The sequence below is a fragment of the Lates calcarifer genome, linkage group LG2, assembly GCF_001640805.2.
Source record: "Lates calcarifer isolate ASB-BC8 linkage group LG2, TLL_Latcal_v3, whole genome shotgun sequence".
Taxonomy (NCBI): Eukaryota; Metazoa; Chordata; class Actinopteri; family Centropomidae; genus Lates; species Lates calcarifer.
The window spans coordinates 21893842-21909783 of NC_066834.1; the positions used below are offsets into that span (position 1 = coordinate 21893842).

The window sequence follows — 15942 nt, forward strand, 5'->3', positions numbered from 1 at the left end:
TCTTCTGTTTCCTTTATGAAAAACCAGCACCAGCATGTTGAGATGCCATTTCACTCAACAATAAGCAGCATAATCAAACATGAAACATGGGTTTACAAGAGGAAAAATACTGTATACTACTGCAACACCTTTATGAAACTAAAATATACCGTGATACTGTGATGTGACCACTGCAACTATCACTCTCTCATTCAGAAAAACACAACCATCTGGCGGCTGTGCAAACCACTCAGACAGCAGAGCTTGCTGATGTCCCCATCTCAGATGCCAGTAGTGGGGAGTGGACCTGTCTCGCTCTGCATGATGCTCACTTCAACTCTCCGCCTCCTGGGTCTACCAGTAGACCCTTCAGCATGAGAAAGGTCAGTGTTTCCCCTGAGAATTCATTTAGATCAGGTGGAGAGGACACTGAAACTCTAAAACCATGTGACATGAAAACTCTCTGGTCTGAGCCTGATGCAAACAAAATTCCTTTAGGTGGAGTAGGCTATTCAAACGTAAGGTAAATACTGGCTCAATGTAGCAGGTTACAGTGAGCCTTGCAGACATAAATAATCCAGCCTGCCTGATACATGATAATATGTGAATAATAGATGGCGTGACTGCGGTTATGCCTACACAAGCGCCTTGTGGTGGGCCTTGAGCCCAGCGGAGAGGGAACCCATAAATGGATGACCTAATCTAAAAATGTGTTGCGTATGCCTACATGGCCCAGGCGCAGCCAGTTGCTTTTTTTCCACACTGCTAGCTAAATAAAGAGAATTAGCTTGAACCTCAGCAACAAAGTGGGGGCAGGGAGTTGAATAATCAGCGATTCATTTGGAAGGAAGGGGAGAAAACACACACACAGACACACAAGAGCTGCATTATGATTTTCACGTGTGCAACGCTGCTGAGGCTATTAGGAAGAAATTTACTGGATCATGCTGGAATGTTCTCATTCACGTTAATGGTAAAAAAAAAAAAAAAAAAGAGGGGGAGGGGTTGAAAGTAATGCTTAAGAGCGGAAGAACATGAGGGCACATGAAAGAGGTAGCAAGAGGGAGAAAAAAATATAGGAAAACAGGCATCTATTGGGAGGGGGGGGGCGAAAAGATAAAATGCACCAAAATTGAGAGCACTGCAGCTGTGTAATACATCTATAAATAACTGAAATTACAGCCTGCCAGCACTGCAGTGATTTCAATCTCTCTAGCAGCACGTAGTCCCATGAAAACGGTGGGGACCATTACAGCCCATGAAAAGGTAGAGTAAGCTCCATTTGGGCCGGCCAGCTTTCCCTCGCTCTCACCCCCTCATTTCCACATGTAGTGAGCTCTCCGGTGATTGACAGGCTCAACTCATGGAGGACACACACACACACACACTCTCTCGCTCTCTCTCTCTCTCTCACACATAAACACACACACACACACACACCACACACACATATCATCATATGCTGTACATAAACTACAGCGCAGAGCAGCTTAGAGAGAGCAGGATGGGAAAGTGATGTATGGAATGAATAGACAGTGGGGGTGGGGAAAAGAAAACACTGTAAATCTAGTGTGCCTTGATAAGGTCTAACATAGCAAAGCAAATGAGTACAGAGGGGAGGGAAAAAAAGCAGCAATGAGTTCAAGATGGCGGCAGTGCAGCATGAGCCAGTAGCAGAGGAGGTTGTTCAGTTCCTGCCGGCCCCTCCTCCTCCTCCCCCCCTTGTCCCTCCTCCCTCCCAGCTCTCAGAGCAGCTCACTTACCCTTCCTCTTGGCCTCTTCACTGTAGACATGGTGTTTTTTTTTCCTTCCTCTTTCCTCCCCCTCTCCAACCGGCTAACAAAAGCCTTGCCCTTTCGCCGGGTTTTTTCTCTTTCTGTTGCTCGCTCACGCTTTCTCCTACAAACACACTCACTCTTTTCCTCTCAACAGTCGTTTTCTCTCACTCTTCCTTGAGCCGTGTGTCCCCCCCTCCCCTCCCTCTCTCCTCGTTTGCCTCCCCTCCTCCTCCCCGGTCAGCTCTTCTCCTCAGGCAGTGCGAGAGCGCTGGAGCCGTTCGTCTCCTCCTCCCCCAGCGGGCAGGGCTCAAGAGGAGCGCATGGGAGCTCTCTCTCTCTCCCCTTCTCTCTCTCTCACCCTCGTTTGTCTCTTCACAGGGTGATGAGGGAGCAGCGCTGTGGGCGGTAGAGGAGGTGCGTGGCAGTCCAGGAAGCTCTCATTCTGCTGCTGCGTGCTGCTTTGCTGTCGTCCGGCTTCACCCAAGTCTCCCTCACTCTCTCTCTGTGTAAGTGTGTGTGTCAGAGTTGCCTTCCCCTGCCTCCTCTCTCCTCCCCTCTCATTGATTCCTCTTTCTGCCTGGCTTTCGTGTGCGCTCTCTATGACTTTCTGAGCCGTCTCCCTCTTATTTCTTGCTCTTTCTTGCTCTTTCCGCTTTGCCGTTTCCCTTTTTGCGCCTCTCCTCGTCTTCTTCACCAGCCAGGATAAGGTAGGTTACTCCTTTTATTACACACAAAAAGGCTTTTGTGTTAAGCTTTCTCGCTTGTTTGGCCGGTTGTTTTTTCCTCCTTTTTCCCACTTGTCTTTTTCCTCGTTCTCCCTTGCTGCCCTCCCCTCTCCCTGGCTGGGGCGTGTATGGCGAGCTCGAGATTCTGGCAGGCAGAGCGGTGGAAAATGAAAGCACAAAGCAGCAAAATGCATCAGCATGAATATTAGAGATGTCGTTAAAACCCAGACTCGTTTTTCTCTCTCTCTCTCGCTCACTCGCTCTCTCACTCTCTCTCTCTTTGTAAGGAAGTAGGCCAGCAGATGGTGCTAGCAGTTATTACATTAACTTTCACAACTTAACCCCCAAAGTACTGGATTTCTCCCACACCAAAGACTGTCAACATCGTAGCTTTTTTTTGTCACCATGTAGGTTACTGCCAGTGACGTGCTGATTTATTTATGGAACAGCATCATCCAAGAGAGCCAGATGAACAAACAGATAAACAAAATCCCAAAGGCTAAAAATGTATTACTGATACAAACAGCTCACAAAGTTGAAGACATTAAGAAACGAACACAGCAGAGTATAGCAGACTTTCTACTCCCTAACCATACCAGACACATGCAGCTGCCACTGCTCTGAGTCTACAGTGGTGAATTCAAGCCCTTGTGAGGTCAAGTCCTGGTCACTCTGCTATGACTTTCAGAAAACAAATTCCAAGAGGGGAAACTGGGACGTGTCCAACACATGCAGCTCTTCCTGTGAGCCAGAGGAGATCTTGGAGGAAGGAGCCAGCCTTTCAGGGGACTGTCAGCATGATACAGGGGCCATGTGCACCAGCTGGCACATGGTATTGGGAATTATGCAGAGACACACGGCTGGCCTGGAGCCAGGTACAGTGCACAGCACTACTGGGGTCAGGCCTTAGTTACTGACAGATACACCATCAGCTTTTAAATCTTTATTTACTGTGCAAAATCAGCTGAACAGGCTTTTCTCCCAGCCAACACCCTGTTCACTTTTCATGCAGCTGCACTCACATAGGGCTTTGTGAAATGCCCCGTTCAACCAGGACTACCACCTACACACCTGTGGCTGTAAAGGGGGGTATGCCTTGGGCACCATGTCTCAAAAGAGTGGCACTGATGGCCAGACCCAGTACACATGACAACAACACTTAACTGGCTGTTTACTTAAAGAGATTAGTACATAAAACACAACACCCACAGCAAGTCATTACCTAGGAAAGTACACAATATGTTAAAAAGCAAACAAAAATCTTAAAAGGCAAATATCTGCAAGGAACCCCATTACTGAGGTAAATATGGACGTTCTCAACATGCTTCTATATGAGAAGAACCTGACCTCTATGCAGGACTTTGAAGTTGTGGACCACACATGTCCCCTAAAATGTTATTTTGTATTGTTTATTTTTGTATAGCATATTATATTACAGCCCACATCAAACTACACCACTTGTGAGTTTATTCAAGTATGGTGAATAAACTAAATAAACTTCTATACAACTGGCCAACTGGAATGGTGTGGACAGCCTTGTTCAAAATGTGCATGTGTGTGAGTGGTGGTGGTGGTGGTGATGGTGGTGAGGGGTGTTTGGGTGGCCAGTGCCGCTGTCAGGTATGACGGCACTGGAAATTCTCTCACTATATCTGTATCTGCATATGTAGTTTTACATTTTACAGCTTTTTATCTCCTACAAAAACAGAGATGACTGCCATGTGTGCACAACAATGGCTGTCTTTTCCAAGTGTGTGCAGCAGCAGGCATCAGATCCACCTGCCAGGACAGGCCTTGGAGTTTGGACTTTAAAGCACACCGCACGCATTCTGGGAGCTGAGCAACAGTTAAACAAATCCACTGTCAGATAATGCCCACCAGGATCCTGCGGCATGGGGGTGAGCTCTGACTGCACACACATTGACAGTGCAGTGGGTGTTAAGACTCATATATACACAAAGCACTTCTAAAATGAACAAAAAATTGTCTCAACATAGTCTCTACTAACTGGTCACAAACAGTCGAAAAGATAACAAAATGGTGACCTTCATTTTTGCATCTGCCGTAGGTGTATATAATGATTCAACCTCTTGCATGTGCAACAACACAGAACAGCCTTTCCACTGTTGGAAAAATTTGTGGAAAAATTAACTACATGAGGTAACAATTGCCATCTACAATCCTAATAAGATATATGACAACAGCTAAGTGATTATTTGATGGGTACAACGGGGAAGAGGCAGACATATAGAGGGTGTGAATAACAGCTCATTTAAGATAGGAAGACTTACAATAAATGACTTGTTGGTGGTAATAAAATTTTTTTCTTCACTGGGAAGGTTCGTCTGTGTGTCAAAACAAGAGCAAAGAAATAAAAAAGCAGAAGAGAGTAACAGTCAATAACATACACATGCTTCAACGGTCACATGGCATGAAGCCACAGCTCCTTGGTAACTAAACGGTTAATATGCAAACAAGCCTGGCAGCTCTGTATGAGGGGGAGTGGCTTCCTTTAAAGACAGATGAGGGAGGAGAGAGGAAGAGGAGGGGAGGGGAGTAGAGGAAGGGGAGGGCAGTAGCAGAGCTGGTGAAAGGAAGCAAGTGGGAAAAAAAATGTGTGTGTGTGTGTATGTGTGCACATGCAGAGAGGTAGGGTGGCTGCAGAGGCACAGGTGTCTGTCTCTGAACACTCCATTACTTCCTCATCAAAGAGCCTGTATTAGTGCACCACTGCTCTCATTTCTTGCCTGTACCACCGTGAGAGTCCCCACTAACTCACCATTAGGGAAATGAGAGCTGAGAGCTAGCAATGCTCTGACTGAAAATGACAAGATGGCTTGCACCCACCCGGTGCTTCAGAGTCTACAGCAAGCTGCTCCTCTCACACAGAAACGAAATCCATAGCTAGCTGGAACCTAATGTCACCCAGTGTAAATGGCAACATTATCCATGGTGCACTGACTGACAAAAATGAAGCCTTTTTTGATCTACTACGCTGGTATGCTGCTGTAGACGCCGCCGAAGGTCTGGTTATTGTTTTTTTTAAGCTTTAAACTTTAAATACATAGCATAAAAGGGGTAAAACCACACTTACACACACTTGGTGTAGATAATTCTGCTTGCACTGCTGGTTAATTCTAATAGATCAACATCATCAACCAGGGCCCAGGTTCAAATCCAGTTTTAGCAAATTAGCAAACACACCAGCTGTGGTATCCTTGAGCAAGCCATCAAATACACACAAAATCATAGGAAATTTTTTTTATCATTTAACAAATCACTGGATTGACTAAGATCTCCTATAATGACTCAATTTCCTCTGAAGTGTGAGTAATAACCACAGTAATGCAGCACTACTGGTCTCTCTCATTTGAAATGACTGAATGTTCAGAGAATGTCCAGTGTTTCCCATAGGTTCAGAATTGATTTTCCCTGCGCTGATTGGACAGCTAACACTTGAGTCTGCTGCAACACAGTGTAGCACTCTCAAATTAACAGCTGATTTCATTTCAGTTCATGTCATTTTTCTAATCTGTGACGACCATGCAATAAAGCTGCATTCTGGGAGCCATTCTGAGCCATCTTAAAGATAAAACGCAATTCCAAGCAGAGTCCTGAAAAATGGAGACACTAAATATATGTAAATATATTTTTTGCATGCTGTAAAATATGTTTGGTTGGGTGGTCCCAAAAATTTCAGAATCTGAGAAACAAAGTAAAGTAAAGAAAGTAATCAAGTCAGTGATCAAATTTGAGTTAGTTAACATGAGAAGATACACTCTTCTACAACTATGCCACAAAACAACCCAGCTGACAAACAAAAACAATTCTTGATACACAAACTCTCATCATTTTCACCTCCAATCCTCTGCTGAACCTTTGCCTCACTTCACACTTCCCTTTCTTCTCAGTGATCACTGAAAATAGGTCTGGCCTGCAGTGTTTCTCACAGAAATAAAAACATCACCAGATCTCATACCTGTGGCTTCAGAACATAGATTGTACTGTTATATACAGGTGCAGAAAAAAAGAAAAAGATTAGGGTCTACTAATTAGGACTACGGTTACAGGCCACACTGGAGTGTATTAGGTAGCAGCAGGGTTGATAAACGAAAGGAGACATGATGCACAGCAATGCTTCCTCAACCAATTAAATACAGCACCATGCATTAATGATCCTTTATTCAGGGCCAAGAGTAATGTTAACTGGGCTGAGCATGGTGCCCTCTAGAGGAGCTGCTGAAAGTCTAACAGAGCATTATTACTGTAGTCTGGCCCGCTCCACTGTGATCAGATAGAAGAACTGTGCAGGGAGAAATAGCATAGCACAAGCTCACAGCACAAAAAGTGTGCACTTTAGCTGCAAGGTTATAATAAAATAAACTAAATTACATTTTTATACTTTCTTTACATTTATTTATCATGGTCAGTTTCCTCAGGATGTGTGTTGTTTTATTTTTTAAGCGAAGTGTGGCTCTAAATTCATACAGCAACAATCCTGCACCTGGGTGCTGCCCACAAGCCTCTATTGTTGGCCACTAAAAGGCAAGAGGGGATTTACTCCCCTGCTGCCATGCTCAATGGCGCCTAGTCAGCAGATTCCCAGCTGATTCAGGGACACAAACCAAAACTAACCAAACCCTGAAAACTAATACTGTTAATTCCATAGTAGGCATTCACAATTTAAACTGTGGGTTATAGTTTGCTCTGGGACAAAAAGAATAATTTTGCCATCTAGCATCTGTGTGTGTGTGTGTGTGTGTGTGTGTGTAGAAGTGACAGCTAAGACGTTTGTTTTCTTTCACTTTAATATTGATGTGGTTCCTAGTCCAGTAAACATTTATAGTGCAGCATCCTCATGGTTAACCATGCAAGAAGCCAAAAATGTAAAAAGAAGAAGTAAGTTTATCTAAGTCTGGTAACTGCATTAGTCCCAGATGATATAACACTGCTAGCAGACTTGCATTTCTTGTGTGTGTGAGTACATTTGTACTTAACACACACATAAAGCTCAAAGGACCATGATCACAAATACAGCCAATACAGCAATTAGTGCACTGGATACAATTAAGTCACTGGTCCAGCTATAGTAGGGGTGTGCTTCACTACTGCAACCCTGCCTCTCTCCCAGGCAAGTCCCTGCTCCAACAGGCTTTAACAAAGACAGCCTATTAGCTTGCTATTATGCAGTTAATTGAATCCCTTATTTCATCAAGTTCAGCACAGCCATTCCTACTGCTGATAAAAAGATTTTTGAGTGTAGATAGATCCATGTGAAGTGTTACAGGAACATACGAGGTATGGCTATTAAATAATGAGACTGCGCTTATGAAGATGAAAACCACATGGTTCACAGTCACACGGAGTGTTACATATCAAATAACTAATCATATGGGTATTCACGCACAAATGCTGTAAGTTTCCAATAAGTGACGTCTTTAGTTCACTGCTAGCTACTGATTGAAGTGCATGTGTTTTTGCTACGGCATCAGAAAATGATTAGCTTAAAAGTTGAACAATGCATTAACTTGAATTTTTTGGTGAAACAACAAAACAGCAGCCAAATCTTTTCATACGTTGTATTAGGGAACACCTGCATGTCTTGTGCACGTGTGTTTGAATGGCACAAAAGGTTTTGTGAAGGCAGATTGGATGTCCAAGATAATGAACGTTCTGGGTGCCCATGCACATCAAAAATGTCTGAAAACATTCAACAAATTGAACAAATTGTTCAAAATGATTGACGACTCAGTATAAGAATGATAGCAGATATGGTCTACATTGATAAAGAAAACTGTAAGAAACAGTCAAAAGAAAGAGACCACAATTGTGGAAAGATGGTTTCATTCTTCATCAAGACAATGTGCCAGCTCACTCTGCGCTCTCTGTAAAGCAGTTTCTGGCCCAAAAACAAATCACAGTGATTGATCACCCTCCCTATTCACCTGATCTAGCACTGTGTGACTTTCTCCTTTTTCCTAAGATCAAATCTGTGCTCAAAGGAACATGTTTTGAGTCTAGTGTCAGAAGTTAAGAAAAGAATGGCAGAGGTTCTGAGACAACTGTCTGAAAGAAGACCTACTGCACTGCTTTGATCAGTAGAAGACACGAATGCAGTGGTGTGTTGATGCAGAGGGGGAGTATGATGAAGGAGAAAGACATTGAAAAATGTTTATGTTCAATCAAATAGCATTAGTCTCATTATTTAATAGCCATACCTCATATATGTTGGTCGTAGTCTTAATTTGGCTTGGACAGAGCTGATCATTAGGGGGTGACTGTGAGGACAGAGAGCAGGAACGCTTGGCTGTCATATCTGAACTAGTTTATCAAAAATACCAGAACATTTTTCTAAGGCACCAGAAAAATGTGTGAATGACCCACAACTCAAATGCAGTAAAATTGTATTTTATAAAATACTAGCTATGTGGACAGTAGCCTTCAAAAACTGACATTCACTAAATTACTGGAGGCCTTTCAAATAGCATTTTATTGAAGGGCCTACACTGAATTAAGACCACACAGACAGCAACAAAACACCTTGTGGGCTGATCTCTGCTTTGTGTCTCGGTTTAGCTTGGCTTTCACATGCTGCTCATTTTCCCACTGACCCCTGCAAAAAAACAGCTGTGACTTGGGTTTGAGAGTTGCAGAATGCAGAATATAACTTAATCCTGGCTCTGTGTTAATCAGGCCCAATGACTGAGAAGAGCAGGCAGTGATTCTAACTAGGCCATCTGCCTTTCCTGCATCTTTAAGTGTCAGCTCAGAGGGCAGTCGCTCAGCAAGATTTAAGATGATATTTTAAGGGCTAGCACTGCATGCATGCACTAGCGAGCATGAGCCAAAGTGAAAGCAAGGGGCCATCCATCCACAGAGGGACACCCTTCACAATTAATAGCTGACTCCAGATTTTACATACCAGGAGTGCCATTGTGGAGCCTTTCCTATTGAAATGCATTCCACCAGTCTAAAAGCAGGTCACTTATAGGTAACATAAAATACTAGCATACCTGAACCTTTCAATGCAAAATCTGTACAGCTATCACATATAGTCAGTCACCTGAACCAGGAAATGTGATAAATGCTTTGTTTGTTTTTGATTTTTGTTTGTTTGTTTGATTGATTGATTGATTGATTGTTCTTGGCTCCCAGATTACAGCTATTACCCTGATGAGTACAATTTTATCATAACTAATAGAAATGATGACCAAACATACATAAATAGGATCCATGTTGTAATAAACTGGAATTTTAAAATACATATGGGGTCTTCTCAACCAAAGAGCTGTACTAAATACTAACAGTATTTGTTTGTTCCTTTGAAATGAGACTCCAGTAACTTGGACTTGAAAGCAGCACAGGTGGCTTACAAAGAAGTGGCAGTTTTGCAGGTGCTGTGCGATTCATCCACCGCAAGGAATGAAATGTGTTTTGCATATTGAACTGCACAAGGTTTTCATGTATTTTACATGATGTGTCACAGACAAAATAGTGAAGCTTCTTCTTTAAGCCTGTTTTTTAACAGTGGTTGTTCTGAATAATAGCATGTTGCTCTCTGAAGCAGAGACGGCACAGCAGATCAGACACCAGGCAGTGAAGTGAAGCCGAACTACGCCAAACAAGCAAGCTGGATGATGCCATTCATTAATGGGAACATCGGTGCAAACCGAAGAGTGGAGCTGAGAGGAGGTCCCTTAGGATGTGAAAGAGAGAGAGCTAGACACAGACAGAGAGAGAGGGAAGGAGAAAGTGAGGAGAGGATGTGGTGGAGGGGAATTCAGCAAGGGGCCTACTGACAGACCTTTACAACTCCTTCATTATTGAAGCGGTGCAAAGGGAGAGCAAGGCCAATGTCTGTGTAAAGAGGAACACACACAGAGGCAGCTACGTAGATCCGTGCACAAGCAAGACAGAGCGGGTGTGTAGACAACCTGCAGCCTTCAGGAATTGATGAAGTGGGGATTTTTTCCCTCCCTGCTCTGATTTCTACCTCCTGCTCAGTTTGAGGCAGGTGTCTGTGGAGTCAATCTCTGCTGCGATTGAGGCACACAGACCTTTACATGGACGAGATTCATAGAAATGTGAGCTAGAAATGTGAATTAGTTGTTTTCTGTTTAGTCAAAATAATAAAAATGTAGCCCGAGTCTGAGAAGTCGGTAACAAGTATATTATCAAATGCATGCACAAAATCCACAAGAGCCGAGTTGTGTGACTCTGAAACATAGTTGCATTTTACAATTTATTCTTATTAAAAATGGGCAAAACAGCCCATTCTGGTCTTTAATCACCCCATGTGCCATGAGTCAGATTATTATTTAGTGTCAGAGTTTGGTTATTTTGTTGATACAAGCAGAGACCGACTGTAGTCTACAACAGTTTGATGTGAAAGCACAAGCTGTCAGAGGTAGCCTGGATTGTTTCAATATCCTTCAATTGCTACATTTCATCCAATTGTGGCCGTAAATAATCCTAAGTGAATAGTAGAACCGATCATCGTGACAGAGTGACTGCAGGGCTGTGAGACAGAGCAGACAAAGAGCAGCAAGTGATGACAAAGAAATGTCTTGATGAAAAATGAAGAAAAGTTCATGCTGTACATAAAAGCAACTGTACTGAAAAAAACATGGCTGTATGAAGCACCAAATATACATGGCACTGTGCCTTACTTTTTTTAACTGACCGTTTTTTTTTTTATCATTACTTAATCTCAGTTCTCCAGGAAATAACCATTTAGGTCATTATCATATCATGTTAATGGCTGACTGCAGGACAAGGAAGAGAGAGCTACTGGTACTTTTGAGGAGAATAAGATTTTCGTCTTTATGTAAAACTACAGCAAATTGCCAACATTTGTTAAAGGTTATATTTTGGTCTTCTTTCATACCATTTAAAACTTCACCACTGAACCTTAGGTACAATGATAAAGAATATATTGAGTAGAAAAAGTTGGCTGAAACTCAAACATTTGATTTCAGCAGTTTTTCCTCTTTAAACCAAAATTTTAGGGGTATGCATATATCCCTTTTAGATATATGCATATGATAGATGATTTGATACAATAAAAAAAAAAAAAAAAAAAAAAAAAAAAGCTATACACACACAGTCATGTTTTTTCCTAAATCAGACCCAGACTTAGATTCAAAGATGATCCAATTCATGTAAGATTAAATTTACAGATTTACTCAGATTTGATACAGTTAAGGTAATACTTTCAGTTGTTCATTAAGTATAATTTTGACTGGCAGTTGAGCTGCTAAACAGATAACACCCTAAAAATTGTCTGCTACACCAAAAGTAGAGCACAATGGATAGTAATATACAGGGTAGATTTCGGGTTAATTTGGTTCAAATCTGCTGTGTTGTGACCTGATTTTATAATCTTGTATCAGTTTCCTGTTACACGGTGATTGATGTGTATACCCTTATAGGTTATACTTGTTAATTTGGTAAAAATGTGATTTTTAAAAAAATGTTGAAAACCATTAAAAATCTGTAAGCTTTCAATCTAGAAAATTATGTGTACTTTCTCACTAAGAGTACAGTGGTAAAATAGTTAAATACACTTGCTATCTCAAACAAGCATCACAATCTTTTTTGTTTTTATGAATCATTTCCCACACAAGAAAGTGGAGACACTTTGAAGTACAGACATGTTTGCGCAATAAAAAGATGAATCAAGGTTAACAGGGACTACACTGATTTTGGTAAAAGTGATTGGTATATTGTAACAGTGCTTATAGGGATAGAGGTCTAGCCACATCTTGTTCCCTCCGAGCCAAACCTGTACATTAACTGGAATATGAAGATGGGTATTACACAATGACTGTAACACTTCCCACAACTGAAAATAACCCCTCCACCCCACCCACCCATCTCCTGTGATGGAAAACACTAGACAGAAATGAAAAGAAATTTTGTTAATACTCAACAAATATTTTTGAACCTCTACAACCAATTTTGTTTTTTCATCCTTGTTTATTTAAAGTTGCCTTTTTGTGACCTTGTATGATGGCACCATAGCTTGTCTGGCTACACACACAATGTGAGTGATGACAGATTAATGGCACACCAGTTTCAACATAGTGAACTGAGTGAGTCAATTTCCCTGCCAACAGAAATTGCATGTTGTTAAAAAAAAGAAAACATATATCACTCAATAAACAATGTCTCACCTTACAACCCTGGAGTCCATGGCAACTAGCTAATGACTTCCTAATGACACAAACCTGTTTGCTGAACTTACAAATCAGTAACCAGTCGGCCAACCGTCGTCTTTGTGGACAGCGCAACTGACATTAAGTTCTGTCAAAGTCAAACTGTGGTACAGACAACCATGTATCAACTGGAATAGAAGGACAGACTTTATGAACTTTAACTATCTCTATTCTAGCTAGTTTTATTCAAGCTTTACTTTATATGAATACGTTTTATTCCATGATTTTCACAGGCAGTTTCCCCTTCCTACCACAAGACAACAACCATTGTGTTAGTTGTAAACACAAGGGCAAAGAGGTCATTACCCCTTCTAATTTCCTCTGTTACACCCTTCACTGAGGCTAATTTTCAAGTGGTTTTCATGCGGTCTTCCTCAAACTCAAGTTTTTCTACGCCCAGAGACACTGTGTTAGTCTAACCTCCCAGATTTCCTCTCTCCACCAGTCAAAGGTTAACACGAGTTCAAGGAGGTTGCCTCACGTCACAACCAAAAAGTCTAACATTCCAGTCACAAACACACACAAAAAACCCTCCACATTTGACCACTGAGCAAACACTCACCCACCCATCTCCCCTGAAAAATATTCAAAGCCATTTAATTCCTAGAGAAGATGGCAAGAGAGGAAGGGAAAGAAGAGAAGCAGAATAAAGAGCATACTTTAAATTCAGACCTACTGTGCAGTTTGAGCTGGCAGCGTTCCCACATGCTCCTGACACAGTCAATCCAAGTACAACTCCCTCCTCCCTGTCCTCTCCCAGCTCCTCCCTCGCCTCCTCCTCCTTCTCCACTGAGCCCTCCCCTTCCGCAAACAGCAAAGACCGCCTGACTTCCTGTTTACCTCTGACCCTTAGTTATCCTCCGCCCCCGCCCTTATCTGGCAGGCTTCCCAAACAGACAGGCCAATGAGGCCGGATGCAAACACAGAACACTTGACAGAGCTAGCAAGAGAGCGAGAGAGAGGGCGGGAGAAGGAGAGAGAGGGAGGTGGGGGGAGGTAATCAGGGAAAGTGTGTGAATGAGACAGCTTATCACCATGTGACCACGGAAGCAGCAGGTTTCCCACATGTGTCTATGTGTGTGCCTGGGTGTGTGCATGAGTGTGAAAAATGTGCATGTGTACATGTCTTTCTATAGTTCTGTGGACAAATTTTGGTTAAGACTTGATTTAAAGGTTCAGGTCAGAAAGGTTTGAGAGGGGGTAAGAGTCGGGGTCAGGCATTTGTTTGTAATGGTTGAAGTTAGGGTAAGGTGCTGGGGAATGCATTATGTCAATGAGTGTCCCCACAACTATAGCAATACGAACATGGGTGTGTGTGTTTGTGTGTGTCTGTGTGGCGCATGTGGGTGGTGGGGTGAGTGCTGGGGTGATGCATGGTGTCAAGTTTCAGGGCTGATTATGGCATTGCCTGCCCAGTCTGGTCGGCTGGTCGGCTAGGAGTTATATAAACCTCACAGAGGTCAGGAAGCAACAAAGCAAGCATGTCACACACACGCAGCAATCCCGCTTGCAAGCGCACACATACCCTAAGTTGCTTACTGGTGACACAGCTCTGGGGCCATGGCAGGGTAGAGAGGGGTGAGCGACGATACCCAGTCAGACAATAAATCTAAACCAGCGACGCAGGCAGGCAGGGAGGAGGCACCTGGTCAGTGTCACAGCCAGGGGGCCTGCAGTGGCTACAGCAGCCCAGGCCATCAGTATCCATCAGTCTCCATTTCCCTCTCTGCTTCTAGTCTGTTCAGCAAGAGCATGGTTTACACCCTTATATTGATGCCTTTGGTCTGATGAAAATATGAACAGCAGTGTGCAGTAACAGTGTGAAAAAAATTGCAAAGCCGATCATTAAGATTACAAGTGTCATGAAAATGAAATAAGGGCTGCAATTTAGAAAAACTGAGAACTGTTGATTTTTCCAGGTCTGGTCTGTTTTTGCATGTATTTATCTGCACAATCAAATTAGTCATACACTTAAATCATAAAAAATATTTAGTTTAAAAAACTGTGTGAGGTAGTAAAGAAATTTAACTATGGACCAGCTACATACAACACAGATTTGTGGGGTAACCAGCTTTTGCAGTTAATTTAAACATGTTCTCTCTGATTTCTGGTAACTTGGTTTTGTGTGCACAGAGAGGTGATGAACCATGACAGTTTTGATGCTGGCTCCTTTGGTGCCAAGGGTGGGACTGAAATCAGGGTGACAAACATCCTTTTTCAGTTTGAGTACACTGGGAAGGGGTATTGTGAATGTGCTGCCGTTGTCCCACAAATCTCCAAAACCAGTTTCCTTTTTGCCTTTGAGGCATAATTTAATTTGCACCCATATATAGGTCTAATACAAATTTATATTATGATCAGGAATACAAAAGAAGGAAAACACCAATCTCCCATTGAAAACAAACTACAACTGCATGTTCAAAGCTGGAATCCCTGGAAAAACAGCACATCTAAAATCGAGGAAATTATTTACTATATAGATGAAATGGTCAGATGGAAAAATCTGTTCTTGCCTAATCTATATCTCACATTCATTCTGTCTGCCACTTTAACATGCAGAGATCTCAAAGACGTCAGTCTTGAGTTCCTGTCACAGCAAAAAGACTGACTGTTGACTCACTTGAGTACACGTAAGCAGTAAGCATTCAGTTCAGAGGGGTCTCACTAGAGTGCTTGATGCCTGTAAGCTTGAAATACCTCCTCAGAGAAAGCCCCATAAATGTTGCTGAAATGATTCATGGGGTAGGCTAGAGTTCTACACACATCTGTTCATTTGAATTTAGATCCATTGCAACAGGGACCAAGACATTATTTTTACTCAATTTAACCTCTGAATACAGCAACCTGGGACAACTATTCAATCTTGAACCCCTCGTGCTCATCGCAGCTGCAGCTGACCATTACAACCATTGGAAATCCTAATTAGCCACATTCACTGCGGGGGAGTGAATAGTGGGCAGCTATCCCTTGATGCCTTGCCTGTTCAGCAAACACACTATCAGCAGGCTCTTCACACATCGGTGCACATGAATAGCACAGTCAGCCTGTAAGCATCAACACAGGGATGGATGTTGACACAGACAGGGAGAGGCTCGTTCGTATGGCTGTGGTTCACAGCCCAATTCAATCAAGGACCTTTGCAGATGGGCAAATAGCCTGTGTGGATGAGCTCTGGTTTAGGCAGACCACCAGTTTTGTTGTCGCCTGCTGCTTGTTGGGGGATAGTTGAGGCAGTGCTAAACA

The 15942-nt window shown here is 42.6% G+C and overlaps 1 protein-coding gene and 1 long non-coding RNA gene across 11 annotated transcripts in view; one reads left to right on the forward strand and one right to left on the reverse strand.

Moving 5' to 3' along the window:
* Window positions 1-15942, reverse strand: part of chd9 (chromodomain helicase DNA binding protein 9) — a 71067-nt gene that overhangs the window by 47612 nt on the left and 7513 nt on the right. Inside the window, exon 1 of one of the 9 annotated variants that reach the window (XM_018666732.2) lies at window positions 13376-13534. The exons of 5 other annotated variants lie outside the window; for them this stretch is intronic. Coding sequence is in view for 1 of the 4 variants with exons in the window: in XM_018666730.2 (XP_018522246.1) it covers window positions 1743-1772 (30 nt within the window). In the remaining 3 variants the exon portion in view is untranslated. Of the gene's footprint in view, window positions 1-1742; window positions 2860-4773; window positions 4804-13371; window positions 13535-15942 lie in introns of those variants that run through there. 3 more of the 9 variants (XM_018666731.2, XM_051076929.1, XM_018666730.2) reach the window with 3 other exon arrangements.
* Window positions 2330-4004, forward strand: LOC127143440 (uncharacterized). Of its 2 annotated transcripts, none has more exons than XR_007814849.1 (2): window positions 2330-2464; window positions 3171-4004. It is a non-coding gene; the product is annotated as an uncharacterized LOC127143440 (long non-coding RNA). The 2 variants fall into 2 exon arrangements; XR_007814850.1 differs by having other exon boundaries at window positions 2339-2464; window positions 2894-4004.